This window comes from Hyperolius riggenbachi, chromosome 3 (genome assembly GCF_040937935.1).
Source record: "Hyperolius riggenbachi isolate aHypRig1 chromosome 3, aHypRig1.pri, whole genome shotgun sequence".
Taxonomy (NCBI): Eukaryota; Metazoa; Chordata; class Amphibia; order Anura; family Hyperoliidae; genus Hyperolius; species Hyperolius riggenbachi.
In genome coordinates this window covers 502,411,372-502,438,434 of record NC_090648.1, presented here as the reverse complement: position 1 = coordinate 502,438,434, position 27,063 = coordinate 502,411,372, and the positions used below count along the sequence as shown (strand labels likewise).

Genomic DNA, 27,063 nt, shown 5'->3' with positions numbered 1-27,063 from the left:
TTCCTCTGTGTTGCAACAACTCAGGGGGGGGGGGGGGGGGGGTTGGTATTTAACTTCACATAGTGTTTAGCAGCAGCAGGGAGAGCCGCCATTTGCCTTTCCCTGCGCCGGCTAGCATCCAGGCCCCTTTACTCTCTCCAGGCCCTAGGCAACTGCCTAGGTTTGCCTTGTGGATGATCCGAATCTGCTCCCTCCTCTCCCTCTAGTCATGTAAGTGAAATATAATTGATCAAAGACACTATATACCTTATTTTGAATAAAACAACAAGGCCTATAGGCAATTAACCTTTTCTCCTCGTTTCTTCTCGTTTCACAATTTGTCAATAAAATGCCTTTTAAAGAGGAGCTGTCAGCCATACTATCTCAGAAAAACAACACACATATATAAGTAGATAAATACTTGCTCCAGTTACATATCATGTGTATTGTACTATCTACGTTTTGATTTCAGTGATTTTTCTATAGTAAAAAAAGAGAAAATCCTTCTTAGTATTCTCCTTCTTAAAGAGACACTGAAGCCAGGCTAAGTTCCGTTTTTCAACTTGTATTTATGTTTATTACTATAACCCCTGCTAAATCGGCGCTATCCCGCGGCAAAACGAGGGCTTAATACCCCCCAAATCCCCCCTGCAAAATCCTCGATTTTCTTGGTCGTGGATTTTGCTGCTCATGGAGGCAGAGCTTACGGTTGAAGCTCCGCCTCCATGCGCGTCAATCGCCGCGCGGATCTCCGCCTCTCCCCCGCCTCTCTCTGTGAAGGCAGATTGAGAGGGGCGGGGAGAGGAGGCGATCAGCCGGGATTGACGCACTGAGAGGCAGAGCTACAGCCATTAGCTCTGCCTCATTCAGGAAGCGCTCCCCGGACACATCAGAGGGGATTTGGGGGGTATTAACCCCTCATTTTGCCGAGGGATAGCGGCGGTTTAGCTTGGGTTATAGTGATAAACATAAATACAAGTTAAAAAAGGAAATTTAATATCACTTCAGAGTCTCTTTAACTGTGTCTATTTTGAAGCCATTCCTGATGTAATTTCCTTACTCTCCTCTGCCTGATTGTGTATGCGTTGCCCGCCCTCCACTATAGAAAGTGCATTGTCTCAGCATGAGAAGTATTGGCCAATCAGAGAGGAACAGAGGTGTGGGAGGGGAAAACAGGAGGGAAAGAGGCTTCAGCCATTCAGGCTACGGGGAAAGTAAAGCAGCAAAAAAAAAGACAACCCAGCATGCCCTGCAACTTCCTTGATGTACCAAATACAAGTCAGGGAAACTGGGAAATATTGTTTTATGGATAAGAAAAGTAAGAGTGATGTTTAACGTTTAGATTGCTTGGTTAGCATCCTTATTACTTGTTTAGCAGATACAAAATAAAGAATTGATTTTTGATTTTATGCCCGACAGTTACACTTTACTCCACCAGAAAACACTCAAAAAATGTTGATTGTACTTTTTCACCTACTTTTTGGTACTTTATCAATTGCAAAGTGCTGAAAAATTATCTAATTTTAGGAGAAAACTCAGGAGACCACCCACCCCAACATGCAGGTAAGTTGTTCAGTGACTACTAGTGGACTCGATCATATGAATAGATTACGATGTATCCCTGAAATTGTCACGTGATCTGTGATGTCACTTCCTAAGCTGCAGGAAGTTCTTGTTGCTGCATCAGCTTTGAGAGCGTAACACAGGACATGGGTCTGTTTGCTGGTAGGAGTGCTTGGGCCATACTCACCATGGTGAGCTTCTCCCTTCATGGCCCTCATAAGCTCATTCGCTCTCTCTTGACAGTGTAAAGACTCCAATAGATACAGGACGTAGTCATCGAACATGAGGTGGATGAGGTGGAAGGAACCTGATGAAGGCACGAAAGAGACAATACGTTCAGAATAAATCAACTTTTTGCCTGAAAATGAGTTAGTCATCAGACCAAGTATATCCAATACCGGGAGTGGTCAGTGAGATGATAAAAATCATCCTGTTAGTTATATATATATAGCAATGAATAAAATAGCTTATTTTTTACCATATTCATTTACAGATTATTTAGTCAGTGCCTGCCCATTGTAAAATCTTTCCTCTCCCTGATTTACATTCTGAAATGAATCCCTGGTGGTGACCTCTTTAGTTCTGCCAGGTGATCTGTACGGAATGTTCGTTACTGAGAGTTCTATGCACAGAGGGAGATTCTGCTTGCTTGGCAGTTGGAAACGGCTGTTATTTCCCACAATACAACGAGGTTCACAGACTGCAAACTGTCAGGACCACGGTCATGACATCACACTGTGGGAGGGGTTTCACCACAATATCAGCCCTGATTTACATTCTGAAATTTATCACATGTGGCATAATCTTTAGTCCTGTCAGCTGCATCTCTGCGGAATGCTTGTTTGTTGTGTGTTCGAAGTGCGCAGAAATAACACCTGGTCTCCCAGAGTGCACCGGGGAATCAGGCTGCATAACTAAACAGCCTAGGCTAAGCATCATAGGGAGGGCGGGGCTTCATAGCAATATATAGCCATAGGAAGTGTTTCTAATGCTGAAATCAGGATAATTCCATAAAAGTGGGTATCCTGAATAATTTACTGCATTCTGCTATATTTCGCTACAGGGCCTCTTTAACAAGCTGATGGAAAAAATTGTGAGCTGTCACCATTTAGGATGTATTTGGTTGCATGTCAGTCTGATTTGAGTGCAAATTAAATTTTTATGATTTTTATTATTTAGTATTTATATAGCGCTGACATCTTCCGCAGCACTGTATAGAGTACATAGTCATGTCACTGACTGTCCTTCAGAGGGACTCACAATCTAATCCTAACATAGTCATATGTCTATGTATGTATCGCAGTCTAGGGCCAGTTTAGGGGAAGCCAATTAAAGAGACACTAAAGCGAAAAAAAAAATTATGATCTAATGATTTGTATGTGTAGTACAGCTAAGGCCCGGTTCACATTAGCGTTCCCTGTCCGGATTCGCCGGGCCGGATCCGGATCGTATACTGTACAAACGGAACGTACGTTCCGCATAGCAATGCAAAGTCTATGCGGATGTTCACACGTGTCCGTTCCATACAGTACAGAGCCGGACCGGATCCGGACTCCGGACACTTTTCCAGCATGCGCTATTTTTTGGGTCCGGATCTCTGGCCCACGCACCCGGACCGGAGCCGGACCTGAGCCTGACAGCACCATCCGGAAATAGAAACCAATGGGGAACGGAAGGCACAGAACACACTGCCTACAAAAACCTGACGTTCTACCCCACTTCCTATGCGTATCCAAGTGGCCATTTCGGATGGGGACACATGGGCCAAGCATGTCTGGAGTGGAGCAGCAGTGACTAACGTGCTGGAGCTGTTTGGCAGAATGTCGGAGGTGGAGGTGAGGCCGACAGCGGAGGAACCTGATTCTACACGTGCACCAGGTGCACCTTCTGCTGACCCCAACATTTTTTTATTTAAATTTCGCTATTTTTTGCCCACGGATCCGGATGGCAGCCTGATGCATGCCTGATACAAATGGACCGGATCCGGATCGGAACCGTACGGTTCTGATCAGGTCAGGATCCGATCCGTTTGCATGGCAAAACGGAGTGTGAACGGGGCCTAAGAAATAAAACATTAGGAGCAGACACAAGTCTAATACTGTTTCCAGTATAGGAAGAGCTAAGAAACTCCAGTTGTTATCTATGCAAAAGAGCCATTGAGTTCCACGACTTTCAAAGTCGCAGAGAGCTCTGTGTTCTGAAGCTTGTTATCTCAACTGTCAGTCACTGTATCTTCTTTTTCTCTGCAGAGAAGGGGTTCAAAAGTTCACTGGCCTGCTCTGTAAAATCATTTAGAATGCTGAGTAGTGTGTAAACTGCAAATATTAGAGAATGATGCAATGTTATAAAAAAACACTATATCACTGAAAATAAAAAATATGAGACTATTTTCTTTGCTACTAATCTTCTAGTAATTATCTGTACTACTCAACCAATTCATTTTATCATAATTGTTTTTTCGCTTTAGTGTCTCTTTAACTTATCTGTATGTTTTTAGGATGTGGGAGGAAACTGGAGTGCCTAGAGGAAACCCACACAGGCACAGGGAGAACATACAAAAAGGGCCGGGTCTGTACTTTTTGCTGCCAGAGGCAAACCTATGGGGATGCAACCCCTCCCCCCATCTTCCAATTTCCAATGATCTCACAGCACCCGACAATTTACTCTACTTCATTTAATGTTCTCAGTCAGCAAGGGAGCATATGCAGCAACTTGAGATGTGACATGCTGCAGCTCATCACAATAACACCCTGGCTGGCTGCAAGTCTGTGACAAACAAACTGCTCATCCCTCAGCAAGTCGGCCGTCCTCCATTCCTCCTAACTCAGGACAGCAGTGCCACCTCCTACGGTCTGCTTTGCAAGTCACTGCTGTTCTCCTGCCTCCCCCCTCCTCACTCACTGTCAGACTCCTCACACAGCACAACAAGCTGTTTTTCCCCAATGCTGCTGTCCTGCCTCCCCCTCCTCACTCACTGTCAGACTCCTCACACAGCACAACAAGCTGCTTTTCCCCAATGATGCTCTCCTGCCTCCCCCCTCCTCACTCACTGTCACACTCCTCACACAGCACAACAAGCTGCTTTTCACCAATGATGCTCTCCTGCCTCCCCCCTCCCCCTCCTCACTCACTCTCAGACTCCTCACACAGCACAACAAGCTGCTTTTCCCCAATGATGCTCTCCTGCCTCCCCCCTCCTCACTCACTGTCACTCCTCACACAGCACAACAAGCTGCTTTCCCCAATGATGCTCTCCTGCCTCCCCCCTCCTGAGTCACTGTCAGACTCCTCACATAGCACAACAAGCTGCTTTTCCCCAATGCTGCTCTCCTGCCTTCCCTCTCCTCACTCACTGTCAGACTCCTCCCACAGCACAACAAGCTGCTTTTCCCCAATGATGACCTCTTCCCCTCCACTCCCTTCTCCTCCTACTCTGACTGCATGCTGTTAGTGTAAACACAGTACAAACATGCTGCCCCTGTAATTTCTGCGCCTGATGCAAATGTTTATTCTTGTTTCATAAGAGAACCGGCCCTGCATACAAACTCCGTACTGATAGTGCCCTGGCTGGGATTTGAACCGGGCACCCAACACTGCAAGGCGAGAGTGCTAACCACTACGCCACCATGCTTTAAAGTATGCAGCTTTAAAATGTACCAATCAAAATCAGGAAGTAAATTTGATTGGTGTAATGCCAAGCTGCACACATTACAGAATTAGTAGTGTTTCCCTAACCTTCTTTATTACCCAGCGTAAGAGCAACTCTGCCACACACAGGAAGCTTACCGAAACTTGGCGCGCTGTGCAACGTCATATCCCGAATGACTCTCGTGCCAAAGCAAGACCAGATTAGCAGGAACTGCTGGGCCACCCTCTTCAATGAGCCAGGCTTTTTGGATGCTACCTACAGGTAAAAAGAGGAGGTTACTTTTTGGCCAGTAGCAGGAAACACTATTGTCTTATCATGCGCACACTGCTTGTCAAAACAAAGATATACGTGAATCTACTCCTCTGGTTGATAAGTGACGTCTACAGTGGCGTAGCTAAGGAGCTATGGGCCCCGATGCAAGTTTTACATTGGGGCCCCCAAAGGACTCTATACTGAAAACCTTCCAAGGGCAACTACAGTGTTGTAGCTTGTTAATGATCACTACTATTCAAAGTATCTACAGAAGTGATTATTATGAGCACAGGACCAATAGAGAGCTAATACTGCAGTTGAGGGAAGGTCCATCGGGGGCCCCTCTGGCTCAAGGGCCCCAATGCGGTCACAACCTCTGCATCTGCTATTGCTACGCCCCTGGACGTCTATAGGGGCGTAGATACATGTACCAGCGGTGCAGAAGGGGTTAAAATGAATTTGTTTATAACTATACCTAAGCCTGATAGAACTAGTTACAAAATAGAACATTATTTTTATCATCAGTATATCTGGAAACGTACTCTCACCACACATCTGTCCACCATGGAATCTAGCCAATCGATGTAAGCTTCAATCGGAGATTGTTCCTCCAATAAGTGATCGAACTCCTGGTACACTGCAGAAACGAGAATTCATTAAGGAAGAATTTTACGTTGCATTAAATAAATGTATTCCTCCAAATCATAACAATGATTGCAGCTGGTTTTCAAACACCCTCTTTTCCTCACTTATAGAACGGACTTTGAGGCTGGGAGCTCACATAACATGACATGAAAGGCTGCGTTTTATGTCATGTGCACATTTTTTTGTATGCGTTTTTGCTGCGTTTGCGTTAGTGTTTTTCTTACCGCAGATGCGTTTCACAAACGTTTTGCGTGCGTTTTAAGGCGTCTGTGGTTCGCATATATAAAACGCATATGCGTTTTGTATGCGTTTTAATATTTTGTTTTATGCAAATCACTAGGAAGACAACAGGAAGTGGAAATACATCACAATTAAAAAAAAACATAGAAAACGCATACCAATGCATTCCCATTGAGTTTCATTACGTGCATTTTTGATGCGTTTTTGAATATTATGCAACAAAATCAGCATTTTTAAAAATGCACGCATACAAAGCGCATATGCGTTTTAATATGCGATTCTTCATGCGGCCCATAGACTTGCATTAGCTGCAAAAACGAGGCGTTTTCCGCAATGCTTGCGTTTCCGCTAAGTGTACACCTAGCCTCAAGGATAAAAAAAGTCATTCTTTTTTTGACCCCGCCGTTTCTACGGAATCTTGCTTTATTCGAGCGGACCTGAACTCAGAACTTCCCCTCTGCTCTAAAAAATAAGCAGCAGCATAATAACTTTTAAAGAAAGACATTTCTTTGTTACAGCTGATACAAATCCTGCAATAAGCATGCAGTGTGTCTACTTCCTGCTTTCATGGAAGCAGACATGGGGCTAACATTCTGTTTTTACAAATTAGCTGCTCTGCCGAGGCAGCCAGCTGACACAACTGACAGATCAAATTACAGTTGTGATTAGTCACAGATGAGACAGGCTAAACTCTAAATACATACAGGGTGCATTTCTCTCGGTTTCCCTTCTGTTCTGTGCAAGAGTTCAGGTCCACTTTAAAGTGGCTACTATGATGAAAACGGTAATATTGAAAATACATATGTACACGTATATGTACAGAGTAAAATGCTCTAAATGATTTTTCTCCTATGTAGCTGTCACTTGCAGGAAGTGAGAATCTGACAGCACTGAACCTTGTACTGAGAGGATTTGGACTAGTCCATCTCCTCATCGGGGATTCTCAGGATTTCCTTCAAAAGCATTCCCTGGAAAGCAGTGGTGCAGTCCAACTGGCAGAATAATGGACACACAAGAGAGCAGGCTGCATATTTGTATAGCTTCTGTCCCGGAAATGCTTTTTGACGAGAATAAAGGAAATTTTAAGAATCCCAAAGTAACACATTATACTGTACATACTGGAAGTAGCAGAGATCAGCACACGCTGCAGCTAGTTTACTATCAGTACAGGCACATTGTAATTGATTGTACTGTACATACTGGAGGTAGCAGAGATCAGCACACGCTGCAGCTAGTTTACTATCAGTACAGACACATTGTAATTGATTGTACTGTACATACTGGAGGTAGCAGAGATCAGCACACGCTGCAGCTGGTTTACTATCAGTACAGGCACAGAGTAACAGCTTATACTGTACATACTGGAGGCAGCAGAGACAAGCACTCACTGCAGCTAATTTACTATCAGTACAGACACAGTGTAACTGATTATGCTGTACATACTGGAGGTAGCAGAGATCAGCACATGCTGCAGCTAGTTTACTATCAGTACAGGCACAGAGTAACAGCTTATACTGTACATTCTGGAGGTAACAGAGATCAGCATATGCTGTAGATAGTTTACTATCAGTACAGACACAGTGTAACTGATTATGCTGTACATACTGGAGGTAGCAGAGATCAGCACATGCTGCAGCTAGTTTACTATCAGTACAGGCACAGAGTAACAGCTTATACTGTACATTCTGGAGGTAACAGAGATCAGCATATGCTGTAGATAGTTTACTATCAGTACAGACACAGTGTAACTGATTATGCTGTACATACTGGAGGTAACAGAGATCAGCACATGCTGCAGCTAGTTTACTATCAGTACAGGCACAGAGTAACAGCTTATACTGTACATTCTGGAGGTAACAGAGATCAGCATTTGCTGTAGATAGTTTACTATCAGTACAGACACAGTGTAACTGATTATGCTGTACATACTGGGGGCAGCAGAGATCAGCACACGCTGCAGCTAGTTTACTATCAGTACAGGCACAGAGTAACAGCTTATACTGTACATTCTGGAGGTAACAGAGATCAGCATATGCTGTAGATAGTTTACTATCAGTACAGACACAGTGAAACTGATTATGCTGTACATACTGGAGGTAACAGAGATAAGCACACGCTGCAGCTAGTTTACTATCAGTACAGGCACAGAGTACCAGCTTATACTGTACATACTGGAGGTAGCAGAGATCAGCACACGCTGCAGCTAGTTTACTATCAGTACAGGCACAGAGCAACAGCTTATACTGTACATACTGGTGGCAGCAGAGATCAGCACACACTGCAGCTAGTTTACTATCAGTACAGGCCCAGAGTAACAGCTTATACTGTACATACTGGAGTTAACAGAGATCAGCACACGCTGCAGCTAGCTTACCATCAGTACAGGCACAGAGCAACAGCTTATACTGTACATATTGGAGGTAGCAGAGATCAGCACTCGCTGCAGCTAGTTTACTATCAGTATAGATATAGAGTAAAAGCTTATACTGTACATACTGGTGGCAGCAGAGATCAGCACACACTGCAGCTAGTTTACTATCAGTAAAGGCACAGAGTAACAGCTTATACTGTACATACTGGGGGCAGCAGAGATCAGCACACACTGCAGCTAGATTACTATCAGTACAGGCACAGAGTAACAGCTTATACTGTACATACTGGTGGCAGCAGAGATGAGCACACACTGCAGCTAGTTTACTATCAGTAAAGGCACAGAGTAACAGCTTATACTGTACATACTGGGGGCAGCAGAGATTAGCACACACTGCAGCTAGATTACTATCAGTACAGGCACAGAGTAAAGGCAGCCATACACTGGTCGATGTGCCATCAGATCGACCAGCTGACAGATCCCTATCTGATCGAATCTGATCAGAGAGGGATCGTATGGCTGCCTTTCCTGCAAACAGATTGTGAATCGATTTCAGCCTGAAACCGATCACAATCTGTTGTGGTGGTGCTGCCGCCGCTCCCCCCGCCGGTATACATTACCTGAGGCTGGCTCCCGGGCGTGATGTCCCCGTCATGTGGCACCTCCGGCTCCGGCATCCGCATAGAACTTACGCTATCACACCAGTGACAGCGGAAGTTCAAATAGAGCGCCCTCTAGTTGTACTTCCGCTGTCACTGGCATGACAGCGGAAGTTATACGAGGATGCCGGAGGCGCCATGACGGGAGCAGTGACGGACGGGATGCCCGGGAGCCAGCCTCAGGTAATGTATACCTGATCGGATCGGCCGCCGCTAGCGACGCGCTCCCTACCCGCGGGCGATCGAGGGTAATTTCCCGCACGGCGCGATCGACGGACCGATCCGATTTCGGGAGGAAATCGAATCGGCGGGTGCGTGTTGCGCGAACGATTGGCAGCAGATTCGATCCCAGTGATCGAATCTGCTGTCGAAACTGCCGCAAATCGGGCCAGTGTATGGCCACCTTAACAGCTTATACTGTACATACTGGGGGCAGCAGAGATCAGCACACACTGCAGCTAGTTTACTATCAGTACAGACACATTGTAATTGATTGTACTGTACATACTGGAGGCAGCAGAGACAAGCACTCACTGCAGCTAATTTACTATCAGTACAGACACAGTGTAACTGATTATGCTGTACATACTGGAGGTAACAGAGATAAGCACACGCTGCAGCTAGTTTACTATCAGTATAGGCACAGAGTACCAGCTTATACTGTACATACTGGAGGTAGCAGAGATCAGCACACGCTGCAGCTAGTTTACTATCAGTATAGGCACAGAGTACCAGCTTATACTGTACATACTGGAGGTAGCAGAGATCAGCACACGCTGCAGCTAGTTTACTATCAGTACAGGCACAGAGTACCAGCTTATACTGTACATACTGGAGGTAGCAGAGATCAGCACACGCTGCAGCTAGTTTACTATCAGTACAGGCACAGAGCAACAGCTTATACTGTACATTCTGGAGGTAACAGAGATCAGCATTTGCTGTAGATAGTTTACTATCAGTACAGACACAGTGTAACTGATTATGCTGTACATACTGGGGGCAGCAGAGATCAGCACACGCTGCAGCTAGTTTACTATCAGTACAGGCACAGAGTAACAGCTTATACTGTACATTCTGGAGGTAACAGAGATCAGCATATGCTGTAGATAGTTTACTATCAGTACAGACACAGTGAAACTGATTATGCTGTACATACTGGAGGTAACAGAGATAAGCACACGCTGCAGCTAGTTTACTATCAGTACAGGCACAGAGTACCAGCTTATACTGTACATACTGGAGGTAGCAGAGATCAGCACACGCTGCAGCTAGTTTACTATCAGTACAGGCACAGAGCAACAGCTTATACTGTACATACTGGTGGCAGCAGAGATCAGCACACACTGCAGCTAGTTTACTATCAGTACAGGCCCAGAGTAACAGCTTATACTGTACATACTGGAGTTAACAGAGATCAGCACACGCTGCAGCTAGCTTACCATCAGTACAGGCACAGAGCAACAGCTTATACTGTACATATTGGAGGTAGCAGAGATCAGCACTCGCTGCAGCTAGTTTACTATCAGTATAGATATAGAGTAAAAGCTTATACTGTACATACTGGTGGCAGCAGAGATCAGCACACACTGCAGCTAGTTTACTATCAGTAAAGGCACAGAGTAACAGCTTATACTGTACATACTGGGGGCAGCAGAGATCAGCACACACTGCAGCTAGATTACTATCAGTACAGGCACAGAGTAACAGCTTATACTGTACATACTGGTGGCAGCAGAGATGAGCACACACTGCAGCTAGTTTACTATCAGTAAAGGCACAGAGTAACAGCTTATACTGTACATACTGGGGGCAGCAGAGATTAGCAAACACTGCAGCTAGATTACTATCAGTACAGGCACAGAGTAACAGCTTATACTGTACATACTGGGGGCAGCAGAGATCAGCACACACTGCAGCTAGTTTACTATCAGTACAGACACATTGTAATTGATTGTACTGTACATACTGGAGGCAGCAGAGACAAGCACTCACTGCAGCTAATTTACTATCAGTACAGACACAGTGTAACTGATTATGCTGTACATACTGGAGGTAACAGAGATAAGCACACGCTGCAGCTAGTTTACTATCAGTATAGGCACAGAGTACCAGCTTATACTGTACATACTGGAGGTAGCAGAGATCAGCACACGCTGCAGCTAGTTTACTATCAGTATAGGCACAGAGTACCAGCTTATACTGTACATACTGGAGGTAGCAGAGATCAGCACACGCTGCAGCTAGTTTACTATCAGTACAGGCACAGAGTACCAGCTTATACTGTACATACTGGAGGTAGCAGAGATCAGCACACGCTGCAGCTAGTTTACTATCAGTACAGGCACAGAGCAACAGCTTATACTGTACATACTGGAGGTAGCAGAGATCAGCACACACTGCAGCTAGTTTACTATCAGTACAGGCCCAGAGTAACAGCTTATACTGTACATACTGGAGTTAACAGAGATCAGCACACGCTGCAGCTAGCTTACCATCAGTACAGGCACAGAGCAACAGCTTATACTGTACATATTGGAGGTAGCAGAGATCAGCACTCGCTGCAGCTAGTTTGCTATCAGTATAGATATAGAGTAAAAGCTTATACTGTACATACTGGTGGCAGCAGAGATGAGCACACACTGCAGCTAGTTTACTATCAGTAAAGGCACAGAGTAACAGCTTATACTGTACATACTGGGGGCAGCAGAGATCAGCACACACTGCAGCTAGATTACTATCAGTACAGGCACAGAGTAACAGCTTATACTGTACATACTGGTGGCAGCAGAGATGAGCACACACTGCAGCTAGTTTGCTATCAGTAAAGGCACAGAGTAACAGCTTATACTGTACACACACTGCAGCTAGATTACTATCAGTACAGGCACAGAGTAACAGCTTATACTGTACATACTTGGGGCAGCAGAGATCAGCACACACTGCAGCTAGTTTACTATCAGTACAGACACATTGTAATTGATTGTACTGTACATACTGGAGGTAACAGAGATCAGCACACACTGCAGCTAGTTTACTATCAGTACAGGCACAGAGTAACAGCTTATACTGTACATACTGGAGGCAGCAGAGACAAGCACTCACTGCAGCTAATTTACTATCAGTACAGACACAGTGTAACTGATTATGCTGTATATACTGGAGGTAGCAGAGATCAGCACATGCTGCAGCTAGTTTACTATCAGTACAGGCACAGAGTAACAGCTTATACTGTACATACTGGGGGTAACAGAGATCAGCATATGCTGCAGATAGTTTACTATCAGTACAAGCACAGAGTAACAGCTTATACTGTACATACTGGAGGTAGCAGAGATCAGCACTCGCTGCAGCTAGTTTACTATCAGTATAGATACAGAGTAACAGCTTATACTGTACATTCTGGGGGTAGCAGAGATCTGCAAATAAAGGATATAAATATGGCGGCCTCCATATTATTCTCACTTCAGTTGTCATGACGTATACAGGCAATGGGCTTGATTCACTGAGACAAATAGCACGCCTTATCAAAGTTAACCTGCCTCATCAGAGTTAACACGCCTCATCAGAGTAGCATAGCGAGCGATATGAACCAGCAGGGGCTCAGGGCAGGACGAGTGGAGCTATCGTCATTGACATAAGCATAGCTCACGATGCTACTCTGATAAGGCATGCTAACTTGGATAAGGTGTGCTAACTTGGATAAGGCATGCTATTTGTCATAGTGAATCAAGCCCCATAAGTTTAGAATACAAAACAATAGAGCTGATAGGCACACATACAGACCGCCCCAATCCTTACACTGAACAATCAGCTTCCGGTGCTCATCCCGCGAGTCTTCGATGGTGTACAGACTCTGCTTGGTGATGCTGTTCAGGTCAACATTCCTCCAGTCTTCCAGCATCTGGAATGTGATGTCAGCGCTGTGTATCACCGTCCGTGATGCCTGCAACCCACATACATGTCACGTTACTACACGACGCACACACAGGCCCATATTCTATACACTTCTCCTGAGTTTTCTACTAGGAGATCATTTTTCAGGTTTTGTTTATAACTTTTCAGCACTTTGCATTTAAAAAGTACCATAAAGTAAGTTTGAAAAGTACCATTAAGTACTATTTCTTCTGTGTTTTCTAATAGGAGATACGTTTTCATATTTTCTTTCAAATACTTTTCAGTACTCTGCAACTGAAAAAGTACCCAAAAGCAGGTGAATAAAATACTGTCAAAATTATCCCGAGTATATTGTTGCTTGCTGCTGGCTTTTATTGTCAAGTTGTGAAAATATCATCCAGGAGAATCATCAAAAGGAGAAAAAAGTTATCTGCATATGGACCAATGGCTCTTAAAGGATACCCGAGGTGACATGATAAGATAGACATGGGTATGTACAGTGCCTAGCACACAAATAACTATGCCGTGTTCCTTTTTTAGTTAAATATCAGGTTGACTCAGTCCTGACTCAGACAGGAAGTGACTACAGTGTGACCCTCACTGATAAGAAATTCCAACTATAAAACACTTTCCTAGCAGAAAATGGCTTCTGAGAGCCGGAAAGAGATAAAAAAGGTCAATAGATCATAGATTTTAGCTCTGGCATACTTCAATGAATGTGTCATTGAGCAAAAACAATAAAACAGTTAAAAAGTAGATTTAAACTTAAAATAAAACTGTGGACTATCTTAAAAAGTAATTTTTAGGAGAAGGAAGATAGATACAATCGTTTATTTCATTAGTTTATTTTCGCCTCGGGTGTCCTTTAAAGTAAACCTGAGATTAAAAAAAGAAAATGTTATACATACCTGGGGCTTTCTCCAGCCGCCTTTAAGCTGATAGCTCCCACGCCGTCCTCCTCCTCCGTCTGGATCCCCCGGTAATCTCGCGGGGCGTACTGTGCATGCGTGGCCTAGCCGCATGCGTGCCCCATCATGCACCTGTCGCTGGGAGAGCTCAGCGTCTGCCCAGTACTACTAGGCAGGTGCAGAGCGCTCCTGGCCATGAGAGGGTGACAGAGGAGCGCACGCGGTGAGACTGCACCTGCGCCGACGTGCAAGATTACCAGGCCCAGCAGGGGATCGAGGCAGCAGAGGAAGATGGCAAGGGACCGATCAGCCTGAATGGGGCTGAAGGAAGCCCCAGGTATGTAAAAGACTTTTTTTGTTCTCATCTCAGGTACCCTTTAGTAATTTCACTTCCCCCAAGTTTACTCCTAGGAGATAATTTTTTTGTCATCTTCTGTTTAAAATAACTTCAGCACATGAAAAAGTGGAAAAGTACTGTTAAAACTATTTTACGGAAAGTACTTTCTTGCTTGCTGGTAATTTAAAAGGCATTTTATTGACGAGTTTGAAAATATCTCTTAGGAGAAAACTCAGGAGAAAAAGTTAATTGCATATGGACCATTGAGCCTAAAGTAAAATAAATGAAATGCTTGTTTGATTGATTAACCACTTCCGTGTTTCGGGTGGTTTGGATGATCTGTGCTGTGGGGGCTCTTCAGCCCGCAGCACAGATCAGATAACAGGCAGGGCGATCAGACTTCCCCCCCTTTTTTCCCCACTAGGGGGATGTCCTGCTGGGGGGGTCTGATCGCCGCCGCGCTGCTGTGCCTAGCAGGGGGGGGGGCTCCTCAAAGCCCCCCTCCGCAGCGCTATTGCTCCCTCTGCCTCCTTCCCTCCCTCCCCTCTTCATTATGGGCTGCGCAGGACGGAGGCTGCGCAGCCCATCAGCCTATCAGGCTTCAGCCTATCAGATGCCGGCGATACCCGGCCAATCAGAGGCCGGGGATTGCCGATCTCCTTTACGGCGCTGCTGCGCAGCAGCGCCGTATATATGTAAACAGCGGGGAAGGTGTTCCCCGCGTGTTTACATTTACCCTGCGAGCCGCGATCGGAGGCTCGCAGGCTGTTCACGGAGACACCCTCCGTGAACTGACATGGAAAGCGCTTCAGGATTCAGGGGCGTACTTATGCGTACGCAGAATCCTGAAGTGGTTAAATGATGAAAATAGCTGTTACATTGCCGACATCCCCTAATGCATACACCTACTCATGAATATTTCATCTTTTTTTGTGGAACTGGTTAATTTGCAGAAGATAGAATTAGCAAAAATACGGGCAAATGTATTCCGTGCTTATGGGGAATTCGCAATCAAGTAGGTGAGTTTTTTACACAAGAGTTGTCTATGCTTTACTTCCCCTTCCGCCAGCAGGGGGAGATCTAAACAAATGAGAAATACTCATTTGTGTTTTTTTTGTTTTGTTTTCTGATTAAAAAATTAATTAAAAAACTTAGCATTTATCTAGCGCTGTACAGAGTATATGGTCTTGTCACTCAGGCTAGATTCACAGTGGGACGTTGCGTTTTGATGCCACGTTAAAGTCGCACCGCAAGCTTACAACGCAACGCGCCCAAAAAGTGGCAATGCAGCGTTACCGTCGCATACAGCAGATACAGTAAAAAATACAGGCAATGAAAAGTATGCTTCCAAGTCATTACTGAGCATGTGCAAACAGTACAACGCAGCTAATAACGTGTATAACGCACTGCATGCAGTACTTTTACTTAACGTGCAGCGTTAGACACCAACGTAACGTGTGCACTGTGAACAGGGCATTGATTTTTCATTGCAGTGAGTTATTCTGCGTTAAATGTTGTTTTAACGCGCGACTTTAACGTCCCACTGTGAACCTAGCCTCACTGTCCCTAAGGGGGTCTAACCCCTGTCAGAGTCATACGTCTATGTATGTACCGTAGTCTAGGGCTAATTTAGGGGGAAGCCAATTAACTTATCTGAATGTTTTTGGATATGGTTTTTGGATATGCCCAGAGGAAACCCACGCAGACACGAGGAGAATATACAAACTTCACACAGATAGTGCCCTGGTTGGGATTGCATGAATTTTTTGAAACTTGATAATTCTTTTTCCCAAGATTTAATAAACCAATTAGTAAAATTCGACTTTCAAGCGAAAATGCCATCAAAATCATTTTGTATTAAATTTGTGATTATTTTTTCTGCATTTTTCACCAATTTTTAGTTAAATACACGATTCCCTTACTTTTCACTAATTTTTGTGCCAAAAACAGCAATTTTTTGTGTTTTCTGTGAATTTTTTCATCAGAAAGAAAATGTGTTTTCTTTGACCATACAATGTATTTTCCTAACAAGATATAGGTGGAAGGCTGCGCATCTCTGACCCAATACTGTACAATTGAATGGTTAATCGCTGTGGCGCACACCGCCCCCCCTGGACTGAAATGTACGCCCGCATCCAAACAATGCAATACTGGTCTATGGAGAAATTTTAGCTTCCATCATAGTTTTGCATGACATCTGCCTTGGAGATTTACCTCAACGTTGGTGCAGATGTCCAGTATATTATATTTTTTTGCATGCAAAACTATGATGGAAGCTAAAATTTCTCCATAGACCAGTATTGCATTGTTTGGATGCGGGCGTACATTTCAGTCCAGGGGGGGCGGTGTGCGCCACAGCGATTAACCATTCAATTGTACAGTATTGGGTCAGGGATGCGCAGCCTTCCACCTATATCTTGTTTTCACAGTTCTGTAACTACCAGGCTAGCAGCACCCATTGTGCTATCCTGTTTTGCATGGTAAGTATTTAGTTTTGCATATGTTTTGCATCTGTCTGATTGCTGAGTGTGCATTTGAGCTATTTAAGCGGTGCATATGAGGTGATGAGTCATTCAGTTGTGGCCCATGTTGGTGAGCGCTTGCTTTGTTTTCTGCTGTCTGTATTGAATGTAAGTTACACATTTTAGCGTAGCTGCTGCCAGGGTAAAGACATGTGCTTTTAACTTAGGTCAGTTTAGTGTTAGGACATCTGCCTTGGAGATTTACCTCAACGTTGGTGCAGATGTCCAGTATATTATATTTTTGCATGCAAAACTATGATGGAAGCTAAAATTTCTCCATAGACCAGTATTGCATTGTTTGGATGCGGGCGTACATTTCAGTCCAGGGGGGGCGGTGTGCGCCACAGCGATTAACCATTCAATTGTACAGTATTGGGTCAGGGATGCGCAGCCTTCCACCTATATCTTGTTTTCACAGTTCTGTAACTACCAGGCTAGCAGCACCCATTGTGCTATCCTGTTTTACATGGTAAGTATTTAGTTTTGCATATGTTTTGCATCTGTCTGATTGCTGAGTGTGCATTTGAGCTATTTAAGCGGTGCATATGAGGTGATGAGTCATTCAGTTGTGGCCCATGTTGGTGAGCGCTTGCTTTGTTTTCTGCTGAATGGATTTTCCTAAATATTTCCTATAAATTGAAAATAGCATTTTTTATGTGAAAATGACTTTGCAAGCAACTCTACTAGCCACTACGCCACCGTACTGGCCACAGGATCTATTGTAATATCCTTGTGGAAACGGGCCCACATAGTTTCTGTTTTAGAAAGAGCAGCATTTATGCAGTTGGATCAAACAGACTCTTCGCTCCTCTCTAATCTTTAGTAAATCAGGCCCTAGTGCAAAAATAGGGAAGCTATGGCTCGGGGGCCAGATGTGGCTCTTTTGATTGCTGCATCTGGCTCACATACAAATCAGTAGGGGTTGATTCACTAAGCTACATTGCTCAAGCAGCGCAGCTTAGTGTGGCAGCGCAAGTAACATTTTCAAAGTAGTCACTTAACAGGCAGCCTATTGGGCCAAAGTGCGGAGATCTCGTCCTACAAAGTGAATCAACCCCACAAGTCAGCTAGCTAATGGTACAAGCTGTTAGTCGGTATTTCTCCTGTCTGGCTCTCGGGGAAATTGCTGATGTTGCTGAAACCCAAGAGAAGCTAAAGACGTGTCTTATACTTCCGCTGCCCGGCGGATAAACTGTATACACATCACCATGGCAACAGGGACGTGAGCCCTCTGCTGCGCATGCGCACTGTCCCAGTTTGAAATATATTGTATGGCTCTCACGGAATTACATTTTCAAATATGTGGCGTTTATGGCTCTCAGCCAAAAAGGTTCCTGACCCCCTCCCTAGTGACTCAGACAGAGGACAGGACGGTGTTGCAGGCAGAGAGTGGGTAGCGGTGGGGAGGGCAGGAGGGGAGTTTGGAATCTGTGGCATCCGGCAGAAGCAGCGGGTGGGCTTTGCTGGATCTCCTATTGTCAGACACACACAGCCAGGAATACCATAGGCAGGAATCTGCTTGTGTGGGACGGTCGCGTCTCAGTCTGCAGTATACTCACCTGGCACAGATGGTTCAGAGACGTCTGTCGCCGGAGAATTTGTGAGAACCTCTTGGACACTGTAACAAAAACAGATTCATTTCAGTCGTGGCAAAAGTACTATCTGCCTGTGATGAGATCATGATGTAACAGTGCTGTAAGTATAATTATTCGTTAAAAAAACCCCCAACTTTATCCTCCTAATATGCAGACATTCTATTACCTGTGCCGCCCAATTATCCAAAACATGAAGCCTGGTACACACTTTCAATTTTGATTGGCCAATTTTACCACCGCCATCTAGTTATGAGCAGAGCCGGGACAAGGTCCTCCAGCACCCAAGGCTGAGACACCAAAGTGCGCCCCTCCATCCCTGCCACCCCAGCCATCACACTCTGATTGCTATTAGACTAAGAGGGCCACAGGGCCCACAACCTCCCCAATACCTTAATATCTAGTTATCTGGCTTGCAGTCACTGCCATGTATCCCCTTTTCTTATTTCTTTCTGCTTCAAACACAATTAGGAATGACAGCTGAATTAATTCTGCGCCCCCTCCTACACTGCGCCCTGAGGCTGGAGCCTCTCCAGCCTATGCCTCGGCCCGGCCCTGGTTATGAGGGCCAACAGATTTTGAATACTGTGAACCGATTGTAAAGTGGTAAAATTGGCCAACTTTGGAAATACACCTCACCCCTCTGCAGAAGCTGCTGAAATATAATCTATGCTGTGCTCACATGTGTTTACAAAGCAAGCTAGCTAGGACAGTGCAGTTTCTACAGAGCTCAGGGGGGAGGAGGTCTAGCAATGCATACACCATTTCAGGCAGGAGAAAATAAGCGTAAGAGAGGAAATGACATCAGGATTGGCTTCAGTCAGAGGCAGTAAAGATGGAAAATGCTTGGAATAGTTTTCTCCTAATCTATATATATATAAAATCGGATGTATGTGTGTGTGTGTGTGTGTGTGTATGTGTGTGTGTGTGTGTGTATGTGCCGCGATCACGCGAAAACGGCTTGACCGATTTGAACGAAACTTGGTACACAGATCCCTTACTGCCTGGGATGATATGTTCTGGGGGTCTCGCGGCCCCCCTGCACACGTGGGCGGAGCTAAAAACAGCAAATCAGATTCCACCCATTCAAGTCAATGGAAAAAATGTAAAAGACTGCCATTCTCACAGTAATCAAGCCAGAGTCCCCACACTTGGCACAGTTGGTCACTTGGTGACCGAGGTTGCAAATCCAGGAAAAGGGGGTGGAGCATAAAACAGCCAATCAAATTTCAGCCGTTCATTTTAAATGGGTAAATGTAAACGGCAGCCATTCTTAGACTGTTAATCGCAGGGTTCTCAAACTTGCCACACTTGGTCACTGGGTGAATGCGATTAATATTCAAGAAAATGGGTGGAGCCTATAACAGCCAATCAAAATTCACCTATTGATTTTCAAGGGGAATATTTGAACTGCTGCTATTCTTACACTGTTAATGGCAGAGGCTTCAAATTTGCTACAGTCGGTCATTGGGTGACTGGGGTCCAAATTCACTAAAGGGGCGGGGCCACATACAGCCAATCAGATTTCCTTGGTGGATAAACTGCTTCCATTCACACATTTTTGATGCCAGGAACCTGACAGCTCACAAACTTGGTCATTGAGTGACTGTGTGTCAAGGTTTCAAAAAGTGGGCGGAGCCAAAAGAACTTTTACTGGGAAAATATAAACTGCAACCATTTTTAAACCGTTAATGGCAGGGTTCTCAAACTTTGCACAGTTGGTCATTGGTTGACAGATTAAGATTTTGGAAGGTGGGTGGAGCCTACAACAGCCAATAAAAATTCACCTTTTGATTTTCAAAGGGAATATTTCATCTGCTACCATTCTCTTATACTGGTAAAAGCAGATGCCTCAAACCTGGTACAGTTGGTCACTGGGTTACTAGGGTCCAAATTCAGGAAGGGGGCGGAGCCACAAACAGACAGATTTGTTTATTTTTCAATGGGAATATACAAAGTATTGATACCAAGGACCCCAAAGCTGATAAACTTGATAATTGAGTGACTGTATGTCAAGGTTAGAAAAAAAGTGGGCGGTGCCAACGACTTCATTTTTTACATTGCAGGGTTCCCAAACTTTACACAATTGGCCACTGGGTGACTTGGATGAATATTCAGAAATCTGGGTGGAGCCTACAACAGCCAATCAAAATGTACCTATTGATTTTCAAGGGGAATATTCACATTGCTACCATTCTTACACTGTTAGTGGCAGAGGCCTCAAACCTGATACAGTCAGTCATTGGATGACTGGGGTCCAAATTCACTAAAGGGGTGGAACCACAAACAGCCAATCAGATTTGTTAGATTGATTTCAGCCATTCTGTTATTGGCAGGGTTCTCAAACGTGACACAGTTGGCCACTGGGTGACTGGGATATAATATTCAGAAAAGTGGGTGGAGCCTACAGCAGCCAATCAAAATTCACCTTTTGATTTTCAAGGGGAATATTTACATTGCTGCCATTCATGCTCTCTTAATGGCAGAGGCCTAACATCATAAACTTGGTCATTAAGTGACTGTATGTCAAGATTAGAAATAGTGGGTGGAGCCAAAAACAACTAACTTTTTACATGGGGAAATGTAAACTGCAGTTTTTCTTACACTGTTAATGACAGGGTTCTCAAACTTCACACAGTTGGTCACTGGGTGACTAGGATTAATATTCGGAAAAGTAGGTGGAGCCTACAACAGCCAATCAAAATTCACCTATTGATTTTCAAGGGGAATATTGAAACTGCAGCCATTCTCACACTGTTAATAGCAGAGGCCTCAAACCTGCTACAGTCAGTTGTTAAGTGTTCGGGGTTCAAATTTAGTAAATGGGCGGAGCCAAAAACAGCCAGATTTCTTTGCTGGATAAACTGCTTCCATTAGCACAATTTTGATGCCAGGAACCCAAAAGCTCACAAACTTGGTCATTGAGTAGTGACTGTGTGTCAAGGTTACAAAAAGTGGGTGGAGTTAAAAACAGATTTTTCTGGTAAATTGTAAACTGCAGCCCTTCTTCACAGTTAATTGTTACTGGGTGACTGGGATTAATATTCATAAAAGTGGGTGGAGCCTAAAAATGCCAATCAAAAATCACATGTCACTTTTCGAGGAGAATATAAAAATTGCTGCCATTCTTGCACTGTTAATGGCACAAGCCTCAAACCTGGTACAGTTGGTCATTGGGTCACTGAGGTTCAAATTCAGAAAAGGGGACAGAGCCACAAACAGTGCATCAGATTTGTTTCATTTCATGGGAAAATACAAATTATTGATGCCAAGGACCCCCAAAACTCTCAAACTTGGGCATTGAGTAGTGACTTTGTGTCCAGGTTACAAAAAGTGGGCGGAGCCAAAACAAATTACACTGGGAAAGTGTAAACTGCAGCCCTTCTTACACTGTTTATTTCAGGGTTCCTAATCTTTGCCCAGATGGTCACTGAGTGACTGAGATTAATATTCAGGGAAGTGGGTGGAGCCTATAATAGCCAATCAAAATTCACTTGTTGATTTTCAAGTGGAATATTTAAATTGCTGCCATTTTCACACTGCTAATAGTAGATGCCTCAAACCTGCTACAGTTGGTCATTGGGTGACTGGGGTTCAAATGCTGGAGAGGGGTGGAGCCACAAACAGCCTATCTGATTTGTTTAATTTCTATGGGAATATACAAATTATTGATGCCAAGGACCCCAAAGCTCACAAACTTTGTCATTGAGTGTTTGAGTGTTAGGGTTAGAAAGTGGGCGGAGCCAACACCAGTCAAATACATACCCGGGCAACGCCGGGTCATCAGTGGGTGGAGACAAATACAAATTTCACTGGGAAAATGTATACTGCAGCCATTCTGTTAATAGCAGGGTTTTTAAACTTTGCACAGTTGGTCACTGGGTGACTGGGATTAATATTCAGAAAAGTGGGTGGAGCCTACAAAAGTGAATCAAACTTCACCTGTTGCTTTTCAAGGGGAATATTTAATTGCTACCATTCTTGAACTGTTAATGGCACAGGCCTCAAACCTGGTACAGTTGGTTATTGGGTGACTGGGGTTCAAATTCAGAAAAGGGGGTGGAGCCACACACAGCCAATCAGATTTGTTTCATTTCAAAGCAGATTATTGATACCAAAGACCGCAAAGCTCACAAACTTGGTCAGTGAGTAATTGTGTGTTAGGGTTAGAAAAAGTAGGCGGAGCTAACACCAGCCAAATACATACCCGGGCAACGCCGGGCAATCAGCTAGTTCATTATATGAAATTCACTGAAATCAAGTGTGGACTGTACAATACATATGTTATGTAAACAGAACAAGTATTTATATACTTACTATATACATATGGTTTTTTTTTTCCTGGGATAGTATGGCTATCCCTGCTGCTTTCAAATTGTTCAATAAATGATATTGCGACTAGGTGCCCACATAACATAACATGAAATACTGCGTTTTATGTCATGTTTCATTTTATGTTGTGTGCGTTTTTTATATGTTTTTGCTGCATTTTTGGTGCGTTTGCGTTTTAATGTGTTTGCGGTTTGCATATGCATTTTGTATGCATTTTCATGCGTTTTTCTTTTGCGTTTTATCCAAATCACTAGGAAGACAACAGGAAGCGGAAATACATCATATAACTATTTATTTATTGTTACCAAAAACGCATAGAAAAACGCATGGAAACCGCATATCATTGTGCTTCCATTGACTTTCATTATGTGCGTTTTTGAAGAATATTCAACAAAACCTGCGTTGTTAAAAATGCACGCATCGAAAACGCATATACATTTTTGATATGCGTTTTATCCTGCGGACCATAGACTTCCATTAGCGGCAAAACCGCAGCGTTTTCCGCAACGCTAGCGCTTCTGCTATGTGTGCACCTAGCCTGGAACAGAAAAAAATTGCCTGGCTCAAAGTCGGTTTTAGTTAGGTTTTAAACGATGAACTAAACTCCTCGAGGAATAGTAAATATTTTACGTAAAAACTTGTTTCTTGTTTGACAGTGTAGGAAGGGATCAGGACCTCTTCTGGGATTTTTCTGCAGTCTTTGGTACCATCTGTAAGAATTAATTTTGCTTCCTGTTCTGACAGGAAGTAGCTAAATCCCTACACCTGGACAGAGCCAGCAAACAGATACACACACCAGTGGCGGACATACGGCCGTGCAGCCGCACGAGGGTCCCTGAAGTTCCGTTGCTTCAGGGGCCCATTAAGTATTTTTTTTTTTATATATATATATATTTTTTTTTCCCTGGGGGGCCCCGACTTCTATCCTCCCTCCCTCACCTCGGGGGGCCCCCCTCCCGGTATGCGCGGCGGGAGAGCGGCGAATAGAGGATGTCTCTGGGGCTCCAGGCAGGCGCTAGAGGCTCAGCCGCCGCTTGGTCTCCAACTCTATATACGGCTCGCTACTAAACCAGGAAGTAGCGAGCAGTATACAGAGTTGGAGACATATTGGAGACCAAGCAGCTGAGCCTCTATCGCCTGCCTGGAGCCCCGGAGACTTCCTGTATTTGCCGCTCGGAGTCGGGCCCCCCACCTGGATAGCTAGCCACCCACCCACCCGGCTACCTGCCTACCTACCCACCCACCAGGCTTCCTACCTACCTACCCACCCGGTTACCTAACCACCTACCCACCCGGCTACCTACCCACCCACCAGGCTTCCTACCTACCCACCCGGCTACCTAACCACCCACCAGGCTTCCTACCTAACCACCCACCCGGCTACCTAACCACCTACCCACCCGGCTACCTACCCACCCACCAGGCTTCCTACCTACCCACCCGGCTACCTACCCACCCGGCTTCCTACCTACCTACCCACCCGGCTACCTAACCACCTACCCACCCGGCTACCTACCCACCCACCAGGCTTCCTACCTACCCACCCGGCTACCTACCCACCCACCAGGCTTCCTACCTAACCACCCACCCGACTACCTAACCACCCACTCGGCTACCCACCCACCCACCAGGCTACCTACCCACCCAGCTAACCAGCCACCCACCCGGGTACCTTTACCAACCAACCACCAGGCTACCTACCCACCCGGCTAAGGGCTACCTACCTACCCACCCACCACGCTGCCTACCTACCAAAACCCACCCACCAGGCTACCTACCCACCCACCCACCAGGCTACCTAACCAGGCTACCTATCCACCCAACCACCCATGGGAGCTGCGCGCCGGATGGAGGCTGGGACAGGAGGTCTGCTGCTGCAGGTGAGTAAATGTTTTTGGTTTTTTATTTATATTAGCAGGTGTATGTTCTGGGCAGGTCTGCCGACATGATTGCATGTATTTTCTGCGCAAATCTGCCGACATGATTGCACGTATTTTTTGGGCATATCTGCCGACTTGATTGCACATATTTTCTGGGCATATCTGCCGACATGATTGCATGTATTTTCTGCGCAAATCTGCCGACATGTTTGCACGTATTTTCTGGGCATATCTGCCGACTTGATTGTACATATTTTCTGGGCATATCTGCCGACATGATTGCACGTATTTTCTGGGCATATCTGCCGACATGATTGCACATATTTTCTGGGCATATCTGCCGACATGATTGCACGTATTTTCTGGGCATATCTGCCGACATGATTGCACATATTTTCTGGGCATATCTGCCGACATGATTGCACGTATTTTCTGGGCATATCTGCCGACATGATTGCACGTATTTTCTGGGCATATCTGCCGACATGATTGCATGTATTTTCTGGGCATATCTGCCAACTTGATTGCACGTATTTTCTGGGCATATCTGCCGACATGATTGCACCTATTTTCTGGGCATATCTGCCGACATGATTGCACCTATTTTCTGGGCATATCTGCCGACATGATTGCACCTATTTCCTGGGCATATCTGCCGACATGATTGCACCTATTTTCTGGGCATATCTGCCGACATGATTGCACGTATTTTCTGGGCATATCTGCCGACATGATTGCACGTATTTTCTGGGCATATCTGCCGACATGATTGCATGTATTTTCTGGGCATATCTGCCGACATGATTGCACGTATTTTCTGGGCATATCTGCCGACATGATGTGTATTTTCTTGAGAAAACCTGCACAATTATGTGAATTTTCTGGGGAAAGGGTCACCAACACTTGGGCCCACTGTCTTTGCATTGCACTTTTCAAGGGAACCTGAGGTGAGAATAATATTGAGGCTGCCATATTTCTCTCCTTTTATGCAATACCAGTTGCCTGGCTGCCGTGCTGGTCCTCTGCCTCTTATTCTTTCAACCATAGACCCTGAACAAGCATGCAGCAGGTCAGGGGTTTCTGACAATATTGTCAGAACTGAGAAGATTAGCTGCATGCTTGTTGCTGGTGTAATTCAGTTTATTACTGCAGCCAAATAGATCAGCAGGGCCGCCAGGCAACTAGTATTGTTTAAAAGGAAATAAACCCTCACCCCGGGTTCGCTTTAAGTTAGTTAGCTCCGCCCTCATCCGGTCATTGCCACGCCCATTTTTTTTGCCGCGGCGCCATGCGCCGCAGGTTGTATCCACACCTATTTTTTAAGGTTGTAGCCACCCCCATTTTTTGCCGCGGCGCGCTACGCGCCCCGCAGGTTGTAGGGGCCCACAATTGCAATTTTGCACAGGTGCTGGCTGTGTCCGCCACTGACACACACATTATCTATACTTCTTGCAGAGCAGTTGAGGGTCAGAATCCCCATCAAGTTTTGGTTGCTAATTTACTAATTTGCTAATTCCTCTAATTTTCTGCCTACAGGACCACCAAGACTCACATTAAAGCTCTGGACATCTACAGAGGTCATGGAAACAGGAAGTGAAAGAGGAACTGTAGTGAAAATATTGTAATTAATAAAATAAAAAATTAATAAAATTAATTATTTCCTCAGTGTCTGCCCACTTTAAAATCTTTCTACACACCAAATTACATTATGAAATGTATCACAGGTGGTGACATCTTAAGTCCTGCTAGGGGATCTGTACGGAATGTTCGTTACTGAGAGTTCTATGCACAGAGGGAAATACTGCTTGCTTGGCAGTTGGAACAGCCATTTCCAGCCACAATGCAATAAGGTTCACAGACAGAAAACTGTCAGCACCATAGTCATGACATCACACTATGGGAGGGATTTTACCACAATATCAGCTACACAGCCCCCCTCCCCCCCGAACCTCCCTTTCCCCCGTTCTATTACAGAAAAAAATAAAGATTTCTTGTGGGGACAAGACAATATCAGCTACTGATTGGGATAAAGTTTAATGCTGGGTTAGTGTTCCTCTTCCCTATCGGTAGCACCGTCTGTAGCGAAGGCCTGAAATAAGTTGCAATCCCTTTCTTGGCACAAAACAAAACTTTTTTTTTTTACATTACTGGATTTTAAAACTCTTTTCTACCTCCTGTACTTATTTATTTCCTAATTATTCAAGCTCTGAAAAGAGACCTTTCTGTGTCTGTTTTCTTAT

The 27,063-nt window shown here is 44.8% G+C and overlaps 1 protein-coding gene across 3 annotated transcripts in view; it reads right to left on the bottom strand.

Moving 5' to 3' along the window:
* RFX4 (regulatory factor X4) overlaps window positions 1-27,063 on the bottom strand; it is a 175,384-nt gene that overhangs the window by 38,037 nt on the left and 110,284 nt on the right. For 2 of the 3 annotated variants that reach the window (XM_068273115.1, XM_068273117.1), the window contains exons 10-14: window positions 18,579-18,637; window positions 13,157-13,301; window positions 5,986-6,080; window positions 5,329-5,446; window positions 1,730-1,849 (exon numbers count right to left, since the gene is read on the bottom strand). In XM_068273115.1, coding sequence (XP_068129216.1) covers window positions 1,730-1,849; window positions 5,329-5,446; window positions 5,986-6,080; window positions 13,157-13,301; window positions 18,579-18,637 — 537 coding nt within the window. The remainder of the gene's footprint in view (window positions 1-1,729; window positions 1,850-5,328; window positions 5,447-5,985; window positions 6,081-13,156; window positions 13,302-18,578; window positions 18,638-27,063) is intronic. The other variant, XM_068273116.1, reaches the window with a different exon arrangement.